Below are 22,031 nucleotides of genomic sequence, written 5' to 3'. Positions count from 1 at the left end.
GTAATTAATACCTACATTGTCTTCAGTATTCAACAGCACGGTGAAATCCCTGGAGTATGCTTTTGCATTATTCACAGCTCGCTCAGAAAAATTACCCTGTGTTTGAGTTAGATATTTTCATCACCCTTGTTTGTAATTAGAAACCTATGTCAGGTGAGAACCAGTGCATTTTATGCTTTCGTCTGGTCACCTAGAAGCGCGCAGTAGTGCTGGAGTTTCTCCGAATATTATTTTATTCTCTTTAATAATTAAATGACGTTAGAAGCTATATTGTTTCTTTGCACGTCTCTTTTTACGTTTGAACTACAACTTGTCACATCATTGAAGGTTAGTTGGACCGCATTCTGGCCAGTGCTGTCCAAGTTTAATGCGCCATCAAAGCTGTTGTCTCGCATTATCGCTCAGTCTGTGTGCTTGTAATACAGCATAAAAGGTATTCTTATGATCTTACTTGACTGTACTGGTCACAGCTTGGCGTCCGCTCCACGTGAAACCAAATCCAATGAGATTCAAGCAAACGCGGAAGAATACATAGCGTACGTAATGCTTACATCAGGTTTATTCTTATGATGAACAGTGTGTGCTGCATCCGACTGAGTGAGAAGGCTTCACGTTTCACGGTTACTGGTCGTTCATGTTTGGCGCATGCGAATTTACTCTGTGACAGCATTAGTCCTTTATTTCATAGCTACACTTACAAGGGGAGGCCGCCAATTGTGAAATTCAGATTCGAGTACTGCGCATAATAAAAGTTCATGGCCAGAGGTGTAATGTGGCAAAGCACAAAGATGCACTTCTCAGCCGTTGTCGAGAAAATCGACAGTCAAAAGAAACCGTTGCGGTGAAATACTCTCTACGATTAACAAGTTTCTAGAGCGTCGTGGCGCAGCGGTAAGCGCTCGGGTTCGTATTACGAAGGTCGCCGGATCGAATCTCGCGCCATGCAATTTTTTTTTAATATTAGTTTTTTGTAATTCAAATATAATAAACTATTAAACAATTGCTTATGAATGTTGGTGAAGGCGGATCGCTCTCCAATTGTACCGCCTCCATTTTTTTTTTTTTTTTTTTTTTTTTTTTTTTTTTTTTTTTTTTTTTTGCAGGGTGTACCAATGCTCTCCCGTCCGCACTGATTTTCGACGATGTTGTAAGTTGCGCTAGGGACCGCACTACCTTCTTTCGAAGTTAGCAGGCAACTACGCTGTTATGCGGCGGCTCGTTTCGGCCCAATCAACATCTGTCCTTCAAGTGTAACGAGCGAGTAACGGAGTTTATATTTCATACCTGCCACAGCAAATTTGTGTTCGTGGGGTCTCTATTCTAATTCGAACGTTTGACTTACGCTATACGTATTCGTTTCGGAATATCGTTTCTACGTCTTCCGTTAACTATACGTGGTTAACATTATGAAGACAATTAATAACATTTGTGAAATACAACTTTGTTTGCGGAAAACATAATGATGTTCGAAGTCGCCAGTTTTTCCGCGACAAACGACTTTCAACAACTTATTATATGCATAATTGTTGCAACTGATTGCCGGGAATTATATATATATATATATCTTTGAATTTAAAAAAAAAGGTTGCATTGCGCGAGATTCGATCCGGTGACCTTCGGATTACGAACCCGAGTGCTTACCGCTGCGCCACGACGCTGTAAAAAGTTATTAATCGTAGAGAGTATTTCACCGCAACGGTTTCTTTTAACTGTCGATTTTCTCGACAACGGCCGAGAAGTGCATCTTGGTGCTTTGCCACATTACACCTCTGGCAATGAGCTTTTATTATGAGCAGTATGAATCATATCTGAATTTCACAATTGGCGGCCTCCCCTTGTTAGTGTTCGAATCTCTCGGTCGCCTTTGTACTACACATCAAATTAAAGTGCAGTTTCGGTACTTAATAGCTAATAACGTTTTCTAAGTTTTTGACTTTAATTACTTCTTCTACTTACTGCATACAATCCTTAATTTTACACTACTCGGTATCACTACCCCTAGAGGAAGCCGCATCGCGTAGTCATTGCAGAACTTCTAAGCCATAGAGATTACGGCTGTTGCATATGTATTACTTACTGACAAGGGAACCTCTCCATTGCACCCCCTTCAGATTTAGTGGTAAGATGGCTCGACAAAAACTGAACACACATCAAGCATGAATACAGGAAGCATTTACACTGAGTGTGAAAAAAAAAGCAAAGTATGGTCCAAGATTAACAAATGCAACATCGAGTACATTCGAAGATGTACGGTGTCGCGATTTAACAGTGCTGGACAACTTTGCGGACGACCTGGATGCAAAATTCTTTCATGTCGTTTATTATTTTTTTTTTCAAAAATTATGAACTGCCCGTCCGGTCGATGAAATGTTTGATCCCTTTCTATAGTCTTGGCAGTTGTCATACTACACACTAGTTACAGGATTATGAGTCATGTGGTAAGAATACATTACCGTCGCAAGTAAATGTGATGAATAGTGAGAGCAGGCGAAATACCACTCAGACGTCACACAGAAATGAAAACAACAAAGCAACGGGTGTGAACTATGTTACAACAAAGGAATTCAAGAGTTAATATGTCCAAAACGGAACGCAGTTTGAAAAACGTTAAAAACGTGTTTTGACAGAGCACAGGGAAACTGTGATGGTGGAACCGTTGGTTCATTTGTCGCAGCTCATGTGACGAACTATTATGTTTCCATCATTTCCTTGGGAGTGATCACATTCACATTCATACGAACATCGGAATCGGGCAAGGAGACTTACTTCACTCACTCACCAGGCGTACGAATTAGGTGCGTCGGTAAGACATTCCTTATCAAATGACACACGTAATGTCACTAACGCTGTGTATGACACACCAGTCGTGTTTTCCGGTGGAGGATTCTGTTGACTTGTCGCCTTGTCATCGAACGTTTGCGGTTCCCATTCGAAAACCGCTTCCTTTCGGCTGCTAATGGTGTAGACGTGCGAATCAACTTTCATTATAGGTCCCTTCCTTACATCTCGCTGTTGCAAACGGACATCACGACACAGACACAAATTTGAATAAGCGAAGGAAAATAACAAATTACGAGTTAGCTTTGAATACGGCTCGCCCGCCCAATACCGATACCACTTACCCACGACGTCGTGGCTCTTCCATACTGCTCTCTGTTGCACTTGTGTCTGGACCGTTCACTATTGCTATTTTTCCTTTTTTTCACAGTTCAGGCTGTCAACTGGGCCCTCTTACCGCTAAATCTAGGGGGGAGGGGGGGGGGGGGTGCGATGAGGAGTTTCCCTTGCAACTCGAAATTCGAAGCAACGTTTTGCTACTGCCCGAAACGTTTCGGAACTCGAATGTTTTCTTCCTCGGACGAATTTCTGACCTCACTCGAGCCAAGTCTCTAGTTTTCATACTCTTCCAGTTTGCTAACCTCAGCGGACTCGGGATAATGGAAATGTTTTGTTGCTCACATGTTGCTTTCTCACACGTCCATATCGACTCGGCAGTTTTCGTTTTCCTCTGATTTCTTATTCACGGTGGTACAAGTTTGAGCCGTGCTGTAACTCGCGTTGGTGCCGTTTGTAGGTTTCCGTCCGGTGGAGGCCAGACCGTATCCTTTAAGGCCTGGCCAGACAGAATGCGGCCTGGCCGCCCGGCCTGTGGCCTTGAACCGCAGCCGGCAGGCCGCACTGTTGAATCGCTCGTTACCGTATGGCGGCGGTCACAACAGAGTGCGGCTCTGACGCACCGGCAGCCGGCCTGCCGCACCGGCCGCCGCCGGGTTGTCACAGATTACAGATTCGCCGCAAGCCGGAGCGGCTGCTTGCCTCTGTTGGCGAACTCAACTGCTCTGTGGTCACACAGGAAGCAGCGGCGTGAGGCGGTCTTTGTCTTGTAACTCGTTGTGCATGCACACAGGAAGACTTGTAGAGGAGGTGAGAGAATAAAACTTTTTGTATGATTTGGAGGTAGAATACATTTGTCCTCGATATACTCTTGATAGAAAGCTGAATAGTGTTGTCACTGTGACGTCCATAACTTCCAATATCAACTACTGTAAACTCGGTAGTATGGATCAACGATCGCCAGGAGAACTAGCGAAAAGAACTGTTGTAACGGAAGAACTGGGATCCACTATCCTTCGGGCATTTTAACCTGACAGCCTTTCCGTCTATGCTTCCAAGGCAGTTCGGAAACCCCCAGTTCTATAAATCCTTCTTCAGATTTCTTCCACATCTCTGTTGTAGGAGTAGGAAAATACTTGGGCTGTAGAACAGTCCTTATTGTCTGGCACACTTGTTTCACAATATCTGAGAGAGTTGAACGTCCTAACCGAAAAGAAAAAGCTATGGTCTGGTGACTGTCGCCTGTAGTCAAGTATCTGGAAAAGATTAAAATCAATTATACCGATAGAACGAATAGATAAGTGAACGACCAAAGATATGTTTGTTTAAATTCAATGACAATGTTATGAATACAATGAAACAAAACAATCTATTAAGTAGAAAGTTCTCTCTAGCGTGACATACGGAACTAGTTGTTACTATCGTTTGCTGTATTCGTAAACACTGCAGATAAATTTATCACTCCACTCGTAACTACGTTGTGGGATAGCACTTTCTTCCGCCGAACCTTTCATATGATACAGCAAAACTGAAATGGAATAATTTATATGACTTCTATTTCAAGCACAAAGCGGCCACAAACGGTAAAACTTACCTCAAACAAACGGCTTGTCTGTGCCTTGTATCAATTGGCTTTCTCCAGTTCGCTGTGCACTTCTCGGTGCTACCTTTTTATCAGGCGATGCATTTCCTCGAAACATTCTCGCGACATACAAAAATATTTGAAGAACCTATCTTCGTCAGACTCTCGATCAATACACAGACGACGGTATTCTCCTAAGCTTTCTCTCTTGTTATCAATGTCGTGCACCCAACATCTCCTCTTCTTGGTGCCATTTCGTATCGCTAGTGCAAGCTACTCATTTCTGCAATAAAAAAAATAAAAAAAAAAAAACTCGCACAAAGATAACGTGTCCCGCGTGAAGCTTCCAAATCGTCTAACGCAAGACAATCGCGCTACGCATGCAAGCTTAATAAATGGGTTTCGGCCCCTTCCACAGTGTAACACAGCTGACGCATCAAGAGTCGCTGCGGCCGGCCGGCCGTTGCCTGTGTGGCGTCCCTGGCCGCTGACAGGTCCGGCCCACCGCTGCGCCGTCCGTCGCAGCGGCAGGCCGGATTCTGTCTGGCCAGGCCTTTAGTTGCCTGTCCGCTAGTGGCAGCAACGGCGGTTATCGATATGTAGTAACTCTTGCCCTATCTTCGGGGCGACGTTGTTTTTCCGTGTCGTGTGAGTGTAGCACGAGGGTGCACGATCTCGCAGTTAACTGGATCCATCAAGCTTCAAGACGAGTGCATTTCAATCCAAGTAGAGTGACTATCAGACCAATTGTGTGATTGGATTGAAGAGTTCCTAGATAACAGTACGCACCATGTCATTCTCAATTGAGAGAAGTCTTCCGAAGTAAGAGTGATTTCAGGCGTGGCGCAGGGGAGTGTCGTGGGACCGTTGCTGTTCACAATATACATAAATGACCTTGTGGATGACATCGGAAGTTCACTGAGGTTTTTTGCGGATGATGCTGTGGTATATCGAGAGGTTGTAACAATGGAAAATTGTACTGAAATGCAGGAGGATCTGCAACGAATTGACGCATGGTGCAGGGAAGGGCGTCCGCAGCTCGTGGTCGTGCGGTAGCGTTCTCGCTTCCCACGCCCGGGTCCCCGGGTTCGATTCCCGGCGGGGTCAGGGATTTTCTCTGCCTCGTGATGACTGGGTGTTGTGTGATGTCCTTAGGTTAGTTAGGTTTAAGTAGTTCTAAGTTCGAGGGGACTGATGACCATAGATGTTAAGTCCCATAGTGCTCAGAGCCATTTTTGCAGGGAATGGCAATTGAATCTCAATGTAGACAAGTGCAATGTGCTGCGAATACATAGAAAGAAAGATCCTTTATCATTTAGCTACAATACAGCAGGTCAGCAACTGGAAGCAGTTAATTCCATAAATTTTCTGGGAGTAGGCTTCAGGAGTGATTTGAAATGGGATGATCATATAAAGTTTATCGTCGGTAAAGCAGATGCCAGACTGAGATTCATTGGAAGAATCCTAAGGAAATGCAATCCGAAAACAAAGGAAGTAGGTTACAGTACGCTCGTTCGCCCGCTGCTTGAATACTGCTCAGCAGTGTGGGATCCGTACCAGATAGGGTTGATAGAAGATATAGAGAAGATCCAACGGAGAGCAGCGCGCTTCGTTACAGGATCATTTAGTAATCACGAAAGCGTTACGGCGATGATAGATAAACTCCAGTGGAAGACTCTGCAGGAGAGACGCTCAGTAGCTCGGTACGGGGTTTTGTTAAAGTTTCGAGAACATACCTTCACCGAGGAGTCAAGCAGTATATAGGTCTCTCCTACGTATATCTCGCGAAGAGACCATGAGGGTAAAATCAGAGAGATTAGGGCACACACAGATGCATACTGACAATCCTTCTTTCCACGAACAATACGAGACTGGAATAGAAGGGAGAACCGATAGAGGTACTCAAGGTACCCTCCGCCACACACTGTCAGGTGGCTTGCGGAGTATGGATGTAGATGTAGATGTATGGGCCCCGTAGTATGTATGTGATGTTGTGAGAGATTATCATCGCGCCATCATGTGCGGTTTGGTGGATCTGCTTACCTGTTATACTTGAAGACCCTACTGTGTTAAAAGCACTTGGCTCAGTGATGAGACAGTGCGGTTACTCAACTGTGGATTAATTAAGCATTGAAGACATTTGTTTCATTCTGCCAAAAGTCGTCACAGTGAGTTCAGTGTGCGTTTGTGTGCCTAATGAATCTGATGTCTCTCATTTGGTACTTGGTTTTCGATCGCTTTGCGATTGTTTCCGCAATGACGTGTGGTTGCTGATTCTGGTTGGTTACATTTCGGTTTTGCCTCGCACGCAAATCGAGTGGGGTTTTAGTTACTGTTAGTTTGTCTGGTGTTCTGTACTGTGACTTATTTGTACAGATTTTCGGGTTTGTGGAATCGGACGGGTATCTAGTAGTGGTTCCTTTCCGGGCACTCCAAACACAGTATTCTGGACGTAGTGCAGACCGCCGATTCCGGCTTTGGTGTGTTGTTCCATTCTTGCATTTGGTTTATTGAACGTCAGGTAGCTTCAGGAAGATTATCATTAGTCATTCGTTGGACTGCCACTAGTCTGAGTTACCATCTTGTGATGTGAATGCAACTCTTGGCTGCCTATCTCATCGCTCGCGAAAATGTTTTTTGCCGGACCTTCTCAGAGGTCGATTCCTAGAGCACCGACTGTGACTGGCCCTTGTGTTTTATTATTGTGTTATTTATTACCATACCTTGTGATGCCTACATTAAAGGTTATGTATGTCTAGTTAATAGTTCCGGTCGACTTCTGGAATAAATCTAGCAGTGTAACGGTTGTGTTACAAGGTTACCATAATCTTACTTCGCCCGTTTGGTGGTCAGTTGCTTGTTTCTTTTAATTAACCTTTGCTTCTATTTGCTGTTTTACAGCAGGATTCTAATTTTTTTTTATATAACTGCCGTTCCTGGCGTGTAAGGCCTTCAGCTGTGATTGTGTTCATTTGCTCTGAAAAAATAATTCGATATTTGTATTTTAGCAGTAAGCCTTAAAACCTTATGTACTGCCATTCCTGGCATCTGATACCTTCTGCTGTGCTTGTGGCCACTTACATTTTAATATTTCAATACCTGTAAGATGTAATTGCAGCGAGTTCTTAAACATTCTTAATTTATTGCCATTCTTGGCGTGTAAAGCCTTCAGCCGTGATCACAGTGGCTTGTTTTTATTTTTTTAACATTAATCTGTTTCTGTATTTTATGGTGATTTGCTAAATTGTAACGCACTGAAAACACTACATTTACACAGCTGTTTATTCCTTCATTAATAACGTGTGGTATTTTTTAAATTTATTGTTGAGTCTGGAATTACTGTTTCAAAAATAAATGTGTGTAACTCTAAAAGGCAACCAACAGTAAATGATTACGGCCCCGTCCACAATCGTAACCGAATCCTGCCTTCCCATGACTATCAGGTTTCAAAGTTGTCAGTGACACTAAGTAAGGAATAAATTTTGTCACTCTGCAAAGTTTTTTTCCGCTGCATGCAATTCGTTTACGACTTGGTCGGTTCAGCTGTATTCGTAATCCCCAAACTGCCTCTTGCCCACATGCTAGGGTATATACCGTACGACAAATCGCCAGCTTTTCGATATTCCACAGTATTAAACGCGAGTTTCAACAAAAGGACCTCCCCGAAGATGGCAACGTTTGATGATAAGTACAGAGATATGAATTGCAATCGGGCTTACCTGGGCAACGTCAGAGTCCAACTCAGAATGACCTGGCGGCTGATCCTTTCACATCAGAATTATCAGAGACATCGAATCAACGGTCCTTTTTAGGACCAGTGTTGACTATAATATCCGTGAGTATCGAAGGAATATCTCCCTGCAAGCAACAGCTCTTGCAAGACATGTGCCACACTAAGCACTGTGATGTTTTGTGTGTTCAAGAAATACGTAGGGATACCCAGCAGAGACGTCCTTCTGTTCCTGGAAGGAATCTCGTTGTTGAAAGACCACATGCACAGTATGGAAGCGCCATCTTTATAAGACCTGACCTTGAAGTCTGTAGTGTTTGTCAGTCAGACGATAACAAAATTGAAGTTATTACTGTTAAGTAACTGTACAGTCACATCAGTATATAAACCTCCAGCAACAGATTTTTCCTTCGCCCCACCTGAAAATTTTAGTACAGGGAAAGCTCCTATTGTGATAGATGATTTCAACAGTAACAGCCATGTTTGGGGGTACAGTCAAAGAGGATCAAAACGGTGAGGCTGTCCTTCTGTGGGCTGAAACTTTCCATCTCTCCCTCCTTCATGACAGCAAACTACCTCATTCTTTCTGTAGTGGACGCTGGAAACGTGGCTATAATCCGGATCTGATTTTTGAAAGTGAAAGAATTTTTCATACCTGCACTAAATCCGAATACACAGCATCGACCCGTTTGTGTCAAGTTCTCCCACAAGTAATACCTCAAAAAATCCCTTTCAGACGAAGGTACAACTTCAAAAAGGCAGAAATTTTCAAAATTATTAGATGAGAAAATTGTAACTATAGATCCTGTGATAGATCAATATGAGAATTTTGTTAACATCGTTAATGCTTCCTCCCGAGCATCAATTCCAAGGGGATGCAGAATGAACTATATCAAGGGTATAACACCTGAAACGGCCACTCTTCTTGAAGAATACTACAGGAAGTTTGAAGAAGATCCTTTCAGTGAAGCCACATCAAGCGTTGCACAGAATGTCCTCTCTTCAATATCTGAGGCTAAGAGAGAATGAATGGATACAATTAATGGCCGACTGTGACATGAGTAAAGGTAGCCAAAAGGCCTGAAGGCTATTACGTCGCCTGAGTAATGATAATACTCAGGTGAACACATATGGTTATATTAAACCAGACCAAACTGCTCACCACCTCCTCATTAATGGTAAATCAACTAAACCCAAAAATATAGAGAGGAAACAATTATTCAGGCAAACGGATCAAGAGAATAGTATCTTATCCCCTTCTTTCTCTCTTGAAGAACTGAATTCAGCCCTGCATAAATGTAAATTGGGAAAAGCACCAGGATTGGATGACATTAGAACTGAACAAATCAAGGTTTGGTCCTGATACAGTGCTTTGGTTACTGGGGTTTATGAACAACTATATTCGAGAATGCAAGATCCCTAAAGTATCGCGAAAAGCAAAAGTAATTGCCATACCGAAACCAGGGAAGGATAGGAAAGACCCCAAAAATTATAGACCTATCTCCTTACTCTTGTCACCTCTCCAAAATACTGGAGAGGCTCATTCTTCAGAGAATGTTTAGAAAGGTGGAGCCTCTTCTAATACCACAGCAAGCAGGTTTTAGAGAAGGGAAAAGTTGCACGTCTCAAACATTAAACTTAACACAACATATCGAAGGTGGATATGAGAAACGGCTCATTACAGGTGCTGTCTTTATCGATCTATTCGCGGCTTACGATACGAGCAACCATCGGCTCCTTCTGAATAAAGTTTATGATATAACTAAAGACTTCACACTTATGTACAATATTAGAAACCTTCTCCAGAACCGCAGATTTTTCGTGGAATTTCAGGGTAAGAAAAGTAGATGGAGAACTCAGAAAAATGGGCTACCACAAAAAAAGCGTGCTTGCGCCGCTATTATTCAACATCTATACCAACGATCAACCTATCCCTGAAGGAACTCGAAGCTTTATTTATGCTGATGACTGCGCTACCACTACTCAGGCGGACTGTTTTGAGACTGTAGAAGATACGCTATTAAAATATTTGGAAGAATTCACTGCTTACTATCATTGGAATTACATGAAACCTAATCCTGCCAAGACCCAGACCTGCGCTTTCCACCTGAAGAATAAACAGGCAAATAGATCCTTAAATATATCCTGGGGAGGCATCGTACTCGAACATAATCCTACTCCCAAATATCTTGCAGTAAATCTGGATCGCCCGCTAACATATAAAAAGCATTCCCTAAACACCAAACAGAAAGTGGCAGCCAGAAATAACATAGTAGGAAAATTGACAGGTACATCATGGGGTGCTAATCCATGCACTGTGCGCTCAAGCGCGCTTGCTCTATGTTATTCGACTGCTGAATATGCATGTTCCGTATGGTACAAGTCCAGTCATGCCAGGTACGTAGATGTGGATCCAAACGAGTCTTGCCGGATTATCACGGGTTACTTAAGACCTACTCCTGTGGACAAACTCCACTGCCTCGCTGGCATAGCTCCTCCTGAAATCAGACGTGAGGTAGCTGCGAGGTATGAGAAAAGTAAGGCCACAACGACGGAAGCCCGTCCACTATACGGTCGTTAGCCCGCACATCCTAGGCTGAAATCAAGAAAGAGCTTCTTGACAACTACTGAGGCTCTCATCGATAATCCACATGCGGCAAGGATCTCGCGATGGCGGGAGAAATGTCGGTATTTGGGAGAATGGATGGCTCCAAAGGAAGAACTTCCCCCTGGACGTTCGGAGAAGTGGTCAATATGGAGGTCTCTCAATAGATTACGATCACACACAACGATATGCACGACCAATCTGCGGACTTGGGGTTTCTCTGTGGACTCAGTTCTTTGCCGGTGTGACGATGAGCAGACTAACAGCCATTTCCTTCAGTTTTCCTCATCACCAAACACCTGCACCATGCAAGTCCTTATGAGAGCCACACCAAATGCACTTGAAAGTTGTTGGCCTTCTTTTGTGTAAAATTATGTCAACACTTACAGATATATTTTTGATATTTTTGTACTTTTGACACGATAAATAAATAAATCAAGTAGCATGACGGCTGTTATGGCAGCAGAGTCGTGTGCTGCTGTCTCCATACACTCCTGTCAAAATTCATTGCCACTAATTATCAATATTGTGTGAGCTGGGGTTTTTGGCAGCGACATCAGTGTTGCGTCTAAGGTTATGGCATTAGAACTTAGCCAAGGGTACAAAAAGAAGCGAAAACATAAAGTTTGAATTTGGAAGTGCATTTTAAGCAGAAATAACACAGTAGCATCAAACAAACTTAAAACGGAAGTTGCACTTGAAAACGGAGACGCATTTGTGAACTACTTAACAACAACAAATGCCACTTTCGAGTATGTACTTGTACAGCTGTGGCCCGATATCTACTTTAAAAAGAAACATTGACTCTCACATTAGAGATCCAGTCCTGACTTGAGTGAAACTGGAAGCCACACTTCAGCGTTTGAGATAGGACGTCAGAAATTTTTTTAAAAAATCAAAATTTCAAACAGATGTTCATTTTATAAGGCACATCTTTCTGAAGAATTTGATATATAAAAGCCACACTTCAGCGTTTGAGATAGGACGTCAGAAATTTTTTTAAAAAATCAAAATTTCAAATAGATGTTCATTTTATAAGGCACATCTTTCTGAAGAATTTGATATATAAAATATATATGCTCGACAAAAATATAAGACATGTAATTTGGTCTTAAGTGTGCCAAAGAGCAGTGCGACGCCTCTTCACAAAGCATTCTTCTCTCACACGTCACTGTATTTCGCTCTGTGGAATTCAAATGTGTATATTTTGTAATGGAAGCCATCAACCCTATATTCAGGGCAGTGGAAATTAAAATGTCCTGCAGTGCCTCTCCTGCTCCCAGTCGGCCGGTTTGACTTCCTACCCCCTTGAAAAAAAATTCACAATTAATACTGGGTAGGATTATTTGTGACCGGGAGAATAAGAACACTTCAGAAAATTTGCACTATTTATTACTGGAAAAATTGTTAATACGAATACTACCCAAGCTTCTTAATTTGATTACGTCTACTTTGTCACTGTCCGCTAGACATAACGAAATAGACCTTACTAATATTGCAGTAATTATAACACACGCCAAATAAGCGAGACTGTTTTGGCACAAATAGTCATTTTTATCTACCTCAGTTGCATAAATAACACGACATAATACAATTCACGAAGTACTAATATCAAATGCCTATCAGGTATATTACAAGCAAAAAGTTTTATGTTAGGAAGTAGTTTCACATTTCATTCATATGCTCCAGTTTTTCAAGCATGAGATTGAGAAGTAGCAGTAGTAGTAGTATGAAATTTCTATATATATCTAGAATCGTCATAATCTCCCATATAATTTGTGCGATATCCCCGTTTTTCCTTCTTCCTCGTTCTGAAAAATAATTTCGTCATCACTAATTCTGTAACTATTCCTGCCATTGTCAAAACGTATTCTCCGGTTAACTTCACTAATCCTGCCAATTCAGTTATCCCGCATTTATTCTCCGGCTAGTCGTTATTATGTGTTCGTACTATGAGCTTTCTGCGCTATTCCGAGAATAGAACTTGACATCTGCTAACCGGAGACTGTGCAACTGGTCACCAGTAATGCAGCAATCCGGCAAAAAATTTCTGTCAAAATTTCATCTTTCTTACCTGTTATTCCTGTTGGTCGTTTATTTCGACTCTAGTAATCTGTACCTACAATAATTATAACAACGTTGATCATCCGCACACCCAGTCAACCACACAAACAGATAGCGATTGGCATACTAACTGCCTTGGGCATTCGCCCATTCGGGTTTATTCAGCTCAACTCGTATAGCCCCGATCCGTTTTGTCTGCAGGAAAGTTTTTTTTTTAATTTCTAGTTGCAACGGGGATTCCCCTGGCAGAGACATCACTTACGCTATGCACGCATTCAAAAATCGTCCTATGATTCGTTCAGAAGTCGACTTAGAATGTGTTCAAAAATATTCAAAAACCAACAGAGGTGCTTTTCAAAATAATAAGAATAATCGGTAGACCAACCTGTGCTGGATGCTAGGAGCTTTGTGAAATTTTTTTTTTTTTTTCATCAAGAATATGAATTTGTCGCCCCCTGAAACTGTCGCCGCCCTGGGCAGATACCCCCGTTTGTCCCCGCCACATATCCGGGCCGATTGTGTGGTGTTCTAGATGCTATTTACGATGTGCTCAAGACTCATTTAAAAGGTAATGTTTTCACTCTTGCACCCGACATCAGTTAAATAAACCGAAGTATTAAAAGTTCCTCCGTGCCGAATTTTGTAGCTATGCTTCGTGCAAGTGCACTTATAGATACTATACTACACCAGAACTCCGGAAGACAGAGGTCGACTGTGGATATTGTATCAATGACACAGTTCCTTTGGCTGTTCAGAGACGTCACTAAACCCGCCCAAAGATGTAAACAACCATGAGTGAGCAGCGCCTATTAGACGGAGGGGGTCCGACACCCGATCAGTTCCACTCATTCCACCAGGAAGGAGGTACACGGCTCGTGTTGTCTGTAGTTCAACCATGCATAGACGGTGTACACCGCGGTCCGATCGCGTCTGCATTGTTACTTTGTGCCAGGAAGGGATCTCAAAAAGGGAAGTGTCCAGGCGTATCGGAGTGAACCAAAGCGATGTTTTTCGGACATGGAGGAGACACAGAGAGACAGGAACTGTCGATGACATGCCTCGCTCAGGTCGCCCAAGGGCTACTACTGCTGTGGATGACAGCTACCTACGGATTATGGCTCAGAGGAATCCTGACAGCAACACCACCGTGTTGAATAATGTATTTGTGCAGCCACAGGACGTCGTGTTACGACTCAAACTGTGCGCAATCGGCTGCATGCGCAACTTCACTCCCGACGTCCATCTTTGCAAACAAGACACAATGCAGCGCGGTACAGATGGGCCCAATAAAATGCCGAATGGACCGCTCAGGATTGGCATCACGTTCTCTTCACCGATGAGTGTCTCGTATGCCTTCAACCAGATAATCGTCGGAGATGTGTCTGGAGGCAGCCCGGTCAGGCTGAACGCTTTAGACACACTTTCCGGCGAGTGCAACAAGGTGGAGGTTCCCTGCTGCTTTGGGATGGCATTATGTGGGGCCGACGTACGCCGCTGTTGGTCATAGAAGGCGCTGTAACGGCTGTACGATACGTGAATGCCATCCTCCGACCGATAGGGCAAGCATATCGGCAGCATATTGGCGAGGCATTCGTCTTCATCGACGACAATTAGCGCCCCCATCGTGCACAACTTGTGAATCACTGCTTCAGGATGACATCGCTTGAGTAGAGTGGCCAGCATGTTCTCCAGACATTAACGCTATCGAACATGCTTGGGATAGATTGAGAAGGGCTGTTTATGGACGACGTGTCCCACCAACCACTATGAGGAATCTGCGCCGAATTGCCGTTTAGGAGTGGGGCAATCTGGACCAACAGTGCCTTTAAGAATTTGTGGATAGTATGCCACGACGAATACAGGCATGCATCAATGCAAGAGGACGTGCTAGTGAGTATTAGAGGTACCGGTGTGTACAGCAATCTGGACCACCATCTCTGAAGGTCTCACTGTATGGTGGTACAACATGAAATGTGCGGTTTTCATGAGCAATAAAAAGGGTGGAAATGATGCTTATGTTGAACCGAGGTGATGCAAAAGTTTTTTGATGTGTATATAATGGCAGCTCAAGATGAAATTATACTGCCACCAGAAACCGTGCTACATCCTTTCTCAGAATGACTAGGCAAGTCTTTAGGAGTATCGCCGCTGCCAATACTAGAATTTGAATATATTGCCAGTATTGCATTAATTTACACCACTTGTAAAACTAAGAGAGCTGTTGTGAAGCTACAATCACCTTTCATTAATTACCCAGTAACACCTGCTGACACACACACGAATCTTATGCATGCATCAAATAATTTCACCCCATAACCTAACCATTATATGTTCATAAATGCAATGGAAAAAACTTTACTACCAGCAACCTTGGATGCTGAAATCAAGCATTATATTCCTGTGAAAATACCATGTTGTTATGGTTCAGGACACATACAATTAGGATAAAAACACACACATCATGTTGTCACAGTTGCTTGGTATTCACCTTCCAAAGTAAAATCATACTCCTGATCTTCTGTTGCCATAATAGTTGTGCACTTTCCGTGTGGCATAAAATGATCGATTTTTGGTATTGGTTTACGTACAGCATCATACAGTATTATTTTTATCAAACTTTCACAACTATCTCACTTGACATTTTAAGGAACATTGAGTTTTCCTTATAAATACACATAAAATAAATCTGTTTGGGTTCCCGATAGATCTGCAGATGCACCCCTTTTGTAAACGTCGACACTTAGTTGTGTTCGTTTATACAGGCATTGCGAATGATTCTCATTTGAGCTTTTGGGATGCTTAAGTCACAACCAGGGATGTTCAGATATAATTTCAAACAATGCTTGATATCTTTAATTTTGTAGCACTCGTTTTTGTCTTTCCAAAAACAAAGCTGCATCTCATACAGTTCAATAAACTGCACAATTGTTGTTCACGCCTACTCTTAGACATTTTTTGGTTCAAAATGGTTCAAATGGCTCTGAGCACTATGGGACTTAACATCTGCGGTCATCAGTCCCCTAGAACTTTAGAACTACTTAAAGCTAACTAATCTAAGGACATCACACACATCCATGGCCGAGGCAGGATTCGAACCAGCGACCGTAGCGGTCGCGCGGTTCCAGACTGAAACGCCTAGAACTGCACGGCCACACCGGCCGGCCATTTTTTGGCACTGGAAAACAAAACCACCACACACACACACACACACACACACACACACACACACACACTGCACAATTACTAACTTGGAAATCGAAATATTATGATGGTGCTTCGACATTAAGCCACAAGATGGCAGTCGAATGACGTTAGTCGGTGGTGGGGGAATAAAAATGGCGTCACAAAGTTAAGCAATTGTAACTCTTTTGGCATGGCTATCTCCACAGATACTACCCAACAAACCTCTATATTTTTTACCGATACCCTCCAACACTACAGAACACATTTTTCCTCCCAAATAATTTTTTTTCCAGTGGAGCTACTTCTGTTTTTTAGTGAAAGTGCTAAGCTCTTTTCTGAAAGATACGTCATCATTTCTGATGTGTTTTCAATACATATTTTTGTGTTAATTTTTTCTGAAGAGGAAATGTTTGTACCGCAAACCGCCTACTTGCGGCAAGGGGGTTAAAATAACTACGAAGAAAAAAATCATTAATGACGTTTGTAACGAGTAACAAACAGTTTGCAGTGGGTACGTCTCTCGACCCTACCGAATACGTACGAATCGTTATTTTTACAGCGCAAGTGGACATACGGAGGGTGGGAGGTTAACGGTAGAACGGCGGTACTCATCACCGGAGGGAATGAGTGAGCTACGTCACAAGGCACCGTGATGACGCTGGCGGCTTATGGGCGCCGTAAGCAGCACGCCACGGACTGGCCGGCGGTCGAATGCGGTGCCAGGCGCGAACAGCGCCGGTGTTACCCCCCCCCCCCCCCCCAAGACAAATTGCTGTGCTGAGCTGCACACCTGCTTGCCGCCAAAAAGGCACGCAGCGCCAACCGCAGTCTAGCAAATGCGCGCAACAGCTGGCTGGCAGCAGCGGCGATGCGAGCAGCACGCGGCGGTAGCTCTCCTATCACATCGATCTGTTACATGGGCGCCGCACCTTATCTCAGCGCTTCCGCAGCAGACAACGGAGGAGCAGAGCTGATGAAGTGCGCGTTGGTATCACAAGGTTTCCCACAGCCGTCAAACACAGTAGGGGGATTGTCAGTGGTCTCAGAAATACCTTAGAAAAAATGGCGAACAGGCTTGAAGATTTAGTGATTTGTTTACTTTTTCGTGGCAAGATCACATGAACATTTCTCAATGCCGTAACCGGACTCGAACGGCCAGTGGTAGTTTTTATACAGGGTGTTACAAAAAGGTACGGCCAAACTTTCAGGAAACATTCCTCACACAGAAATAAAGAAAAGATGTTATGTGGACATGTGTCCGGAAACGCTTTATTTCCATGTTAGAGCTCATTTTATTTCCGTCAATATGTTCTTCCACCTACGCTCAATGGAGCACGTTATCATGATTTCATACGGGATACTCTACCTGTGCTGCTAGAACATGTGCCTTTACAAGTACGACACAACATGTGGTTCAAGCACGATGGAGCTCCTGCACATTTCAGTCGAAGTGTTCGTGTGCTTCTCAACAACAGATTCGGTGACCGATGGATTGGTAGAGGCGGACCAATTCCATGGCCTCCACGCTCTCCTGACCTCAACCCTCTTGACTTTCATTTATGGGGGCATTTGAAAGCTCTTGTCTACGCAACCCCGGTACCAGATGTAGAGACTCTTCGTGCTCGTATTGTGGACGGCTGTGATACAATACGCCATTCTCCAGGGCTGCATCAGCGCATCAGGGATTCCATGCGACGGAGGGTGGATGCATGTATCCTCGCTAACGGAGGACATTTTGAACATTTCCTATAACAAAGTGTTTGAAGTCACGCTGGTACGTTCTGTTGCTGTGTGTTTCCATTCCATGATTAATGTGATTTGAAGAGAAGTAATAAAATGAGCTCTAACATGGAAAGTAAGCGTTTCCGGACACATGTCCACATAACATATTTTCTTTCTTTGTGTGTGAGGAATGTTTCCTGAAAGTTTGGTCGTACCTTTTTGTAACACCCTGTACGTTCAGCAAACTAGACAAAGAAGCAGTAGTGGCAGTATCTCATAGAGGAACTTGAAACTTTTAGCTCAGGGTAGGAGCGCGCAGAGGAGCTGCATAGGAACAATAGTTTACCATGCACTGGATAGACGGATAGATTCTCAATGGTGCACAGTCACAGTAAAGGAAAACCACTGCATAATAGGTGTAAAATAAAGCTTAGGGCTATAGATACAGGGATGCTGAATGAAACACATATGGGCGTCAAGAGAGCAGGTCTTTCACAAACTCCAAAGACAGGCTCGTCGTATGTAAAGGGACCAAAGTTAGTGTCCAGTCGCTCATGGGCAAGGCAGGAACTGAACTTGAACAAAGCACCACGGCTCGATGGAATACCGATTAGATTGTATACCCAATTTGCGGCTGATTTGGCCCCTCTTAGCTGAAACGTATCGTAGATTATAATGTACCGTACATTCTTCGAATAAAAAGCCAAGCCCAGTAGCTGGATGAAAGCACAGGTCACCTCTGTCTATAAGAATGGTAGCAGAAGTGATCCACAAAATTACCTTCCTATATCTTTGACATGCATTTTTGGTAGAACCTAGACGTATTTTGAGCTCAAACACAATAGCTGTCTCGACCTCAAACACAAAAGCTATCTCGACCTCTTGGTTCACCGGTATGAAAGAGAGAAGTTAAAAGAACTGAACAGGTAGGCGAACATGGAAGGAAACTTCTCCGAGAAAGCCTACTAACAAAGTTTCAAGAATCAGCTGTGAATGATGATCTAGGAATGTACTACAACCCCCTACATGTCGCTCCCATAAGGATTACATTTATTACACTACGCACAGGGGCATCTTAAGTGGAGTACCAAAGGTAGTGTGGTACATAAAATATCGATTTTTATTTATTTATTTATGGAAAATTGTTGATTGGAATTTTAGCTTTAATTTGATGTATGTTTCGTTCATTCTGGACGAATCTAAGTATCACAGTAAACATGCCACTGCAGAGGTTGGCTACATTTGTTCCTGTGATATCACTTCCAGTTTGTGTTATGGTATCATCCACAGTTTGTAAGGTGCTTTACACCTTTTGTTGTTTATATTTGGGCTTGTTGCTCGTTCAGTTATGTTTCTCTCTTAATATGACTCCACCAATACGAATGTTTAAGAAGAGAAAAAGTAAGAGAAACAGACTCTACAGAACATGCACTTTTGTAAGTTTACGTCCAGAGAATGAGATTAGGGCAAGCAACACTGAACAATTTATTGACAACCAAGTGCTTCCAAAACGAGGCTTGTGGACAGTAACTAAGTGTACAGTGAAACAAGTACCAGTGATATCAGTTTAATAATATGTTTAATCAAACTGTATGTTGTAATTTGTGTACCGGAGATAAAATAATTTCTGAAAATGACTTCAAAAGAAACGGTTTAGTTCTTAGTTTGGAAATCTCATGTTAGAGTTGTGAGAGTAAGGAAGAATTTGGGACACCCGGAAAATGTGAAAACAATAACCTTTTTGAGACAAACGGCAGACATTTCTATGGACTGAGATGTATCAATAAAGACCCTAGGGCTGAAAACTGTGCTCTTATGAATCTGTCAAGGCCCCCTACTAATGTTTCAAGATACGGAGATGCTTTAAGGGAAACAGTAAAAGTAACTGCAGAGGAATCAAAGAAATCTGAAGCAGTGGAAGAAAATAGTTGTAACAGTATGTGCAGAGCATTTGATGGATCATGGCAGAAACGGACCCATCAATCCAAAAATTCTTGTGCTGCTGCCATGAGTATTGGTACCGGGAAGGTGCTTGTTGTTGGTGCACTGCCAAAACATTGCCATGGGTGCACTAAAAAGTGTACCACTAATAACAAAAAAAACTGCGTGAAGACTACTGTCAGAAAACATATGAGGAATCCAGTGGAGGAATGTAAAGTGCCTCAGCTGTGGGGATATTTAAGCACTCTGAAGAACAATAGGGCTCACTATGCTGAGCTCTAACTACGGTATTTTGTGTAGAGTATAACTCTAAAAAACACTCCTATATTTCACAATGCATGAACAAACCTTATACAGACACTAAATTGCATTTCTGATAACATCCAATAATTTTCTAAGAAGCATATGACTTAAAAATACCCAACATTCATTTTATTCATTATGAGAGGTCCATTTGTAAGCCTCGCGCTGTAGCCACATTGAAGGTGGCTGGTGGCCTTCCCAAGGAAGGCGTTATAAATTGTCGAAGTTACTTTTTTCACCAGTAATCCCTCGTATCGCAAGCACCTGCACAACTAAGTAACGGTGGGAAGATATGACTTTTAGTTAACAAGCACGATTTTCTTTCATTTGCGTCAGTTTTTCTTTTGAATGTGGCTAAATACTTTGACGTTCGATTGTAAGAATTGAAATCCGAGTACAGCTTCTCTGTGTCACCATAATGTTTCGTGCACTTTCAGCTTTTCTACCGCTTTCTTCCAGTACGAAAAATCAGTTCCAATGAAAGATTTTTTCGATTTTGTGAGAAAACTGAAAATAATTTTCTTCAAATAATTGTTGCAAATTTTACAAAAAATAACATCCTTTACCTTATTGTATCTGACTGATCCATGGAAGTTGCTGGTTTCATAGGGACGATAACTGCGATATTTTTTTCCTGGAACAGCGTTTTTTGTTGCTACGACTCTCGACAATACCTTTGCCTTCATTTTCATACATGTTATCACTAAAACTAGGCCTAGACTGACCATCACTTACACTTGGTGAGTTAGCATTTTTCTGCCTGTTCATAAAATTGTCCATCTTAAATTGACCAGTAAAGAACGAAACGCTGATTATTAACTCGATCGAGTCACAGTATAACAAACTGACCACTGACGCTATCCGCCGTGTGTCGTAATACCACAATGCCGTATTAGTACACTCGCCTCAGACGATAACAGGTTACGACATACTAATCGCACAATATTACTTGGCCCCTCCCTGATCGTACAAAGTCGGCTGACTTCGGACGGTTCCGGAAAGTTTATGGTCGCTGCCAACGTTAGCTAAGTAACAGTATCGTGTCCCTAACCACTAAGTACCCATTGTGTGAACAGAATTGATTCGTGTGCGGTGTTGCACGAAGTGATTGTCAATATTATTTACAAGAATGAGTGAAGAGGCTTTGTCGGTACCTGGTTCTTCTAGTGACTCTGCATTAACCTATTACACGTTCGTTTCTGTAAGTTGGCTGCCGTGGGAGGAGGAGGCGGGCCTTGTGAAGCAGCCAGTACGATAAGAGTCGATCGTAAGCTTCCGCAACCAGCATGTCTCCGTACAGAGTTCAAGTAGGCGTGTGTAAAGATACGAGGGAAACCCCGTCAAGGCAGCTCGTCATGTGCAGAGATTAAAGCAGTAGCAGAGAAAAACTCCAAACAGCTCGTGAAATCGGCATTTTTGTGATACCTAATTATTACGTACTCTTACGTAACAATGTGGATGGGAGTTTGGTTTCCCTGTAAAGGAGAAGAGGGAGCGGTGAGGTATACATGTTAGAACATAGGAGAGGAATGAGGCCCGAGGTTATTTCTAAGTATTGGCCGCATTCCGTACAATTAATTCTGAATGGAGGATAGCCAAAAAAGTACACATTACCTAAGTTGTGGCTTGCGATACTGTTGAAAGTATCTGCTTAGTGCATAATTCTCTGAGAAAGTAGCCAAGCTCCTGCTGCAAGACAACATCAAAGGCCCGCAAATATTCCCGATGTTAACTTGGGGAAGTATTTCAGCACCGAAAACTTGCGACAGCCATACTCGACACAGCGG

The 22,031-nt window shown here is 42.8% G+C and overlaps 1 protein-coding gene across 2 annotated transcripts in view; it reads right to left on the bottom strand.

Annotated features, from left to right (window-relative positions):
• LOC126240639 (caspase-1-like) overlaps nt 1–21,125 on the bottom strand; it is a 127,416-nt gene extending 106,291 nt beyond the window's left edge. The window contains exon 1 of one of the 2 annotated variants that reach the window (XM_049947940.1): nt 20,811–21,125. In XM_049947940.1, the coding sequence (XP_049803897.1) occupies nt 20,811–20,972 (162 nt within the window). In that variant the 5' untranslated portion in view covers nt 20,973–21,125. The remainder of the gene's footprint in view (nt 1–20,810) is intronic. The other variant, XM_049947939.1, reaches the window with a different exon arrangement.
• Between the last annotated feature and the right edge of the window lie 906 nt (nt 21,126–22,031).

Source organism: Schistocerca nitens, chromosome 1 (assembly GCF_023898315.1).
Source record: "Schistocerca nitens isolate TAMUIC-IGC-003100 chromosome 1, iqSchNite1.1, whole genome shotgun sequence".
Taxonomy (NCBI): domain Eukaryota; kingdom Metazoa; phylum Arthropoda; class Insecta; order Orthoptera; family Acrididae; genus Schistocerca; species Schistocerca nitens.
The sequence above is the reverse complement of the archived record's forward strand: the minus strand, read 5'-3'. Positions and strand labels throughout refer to the sequence as shown.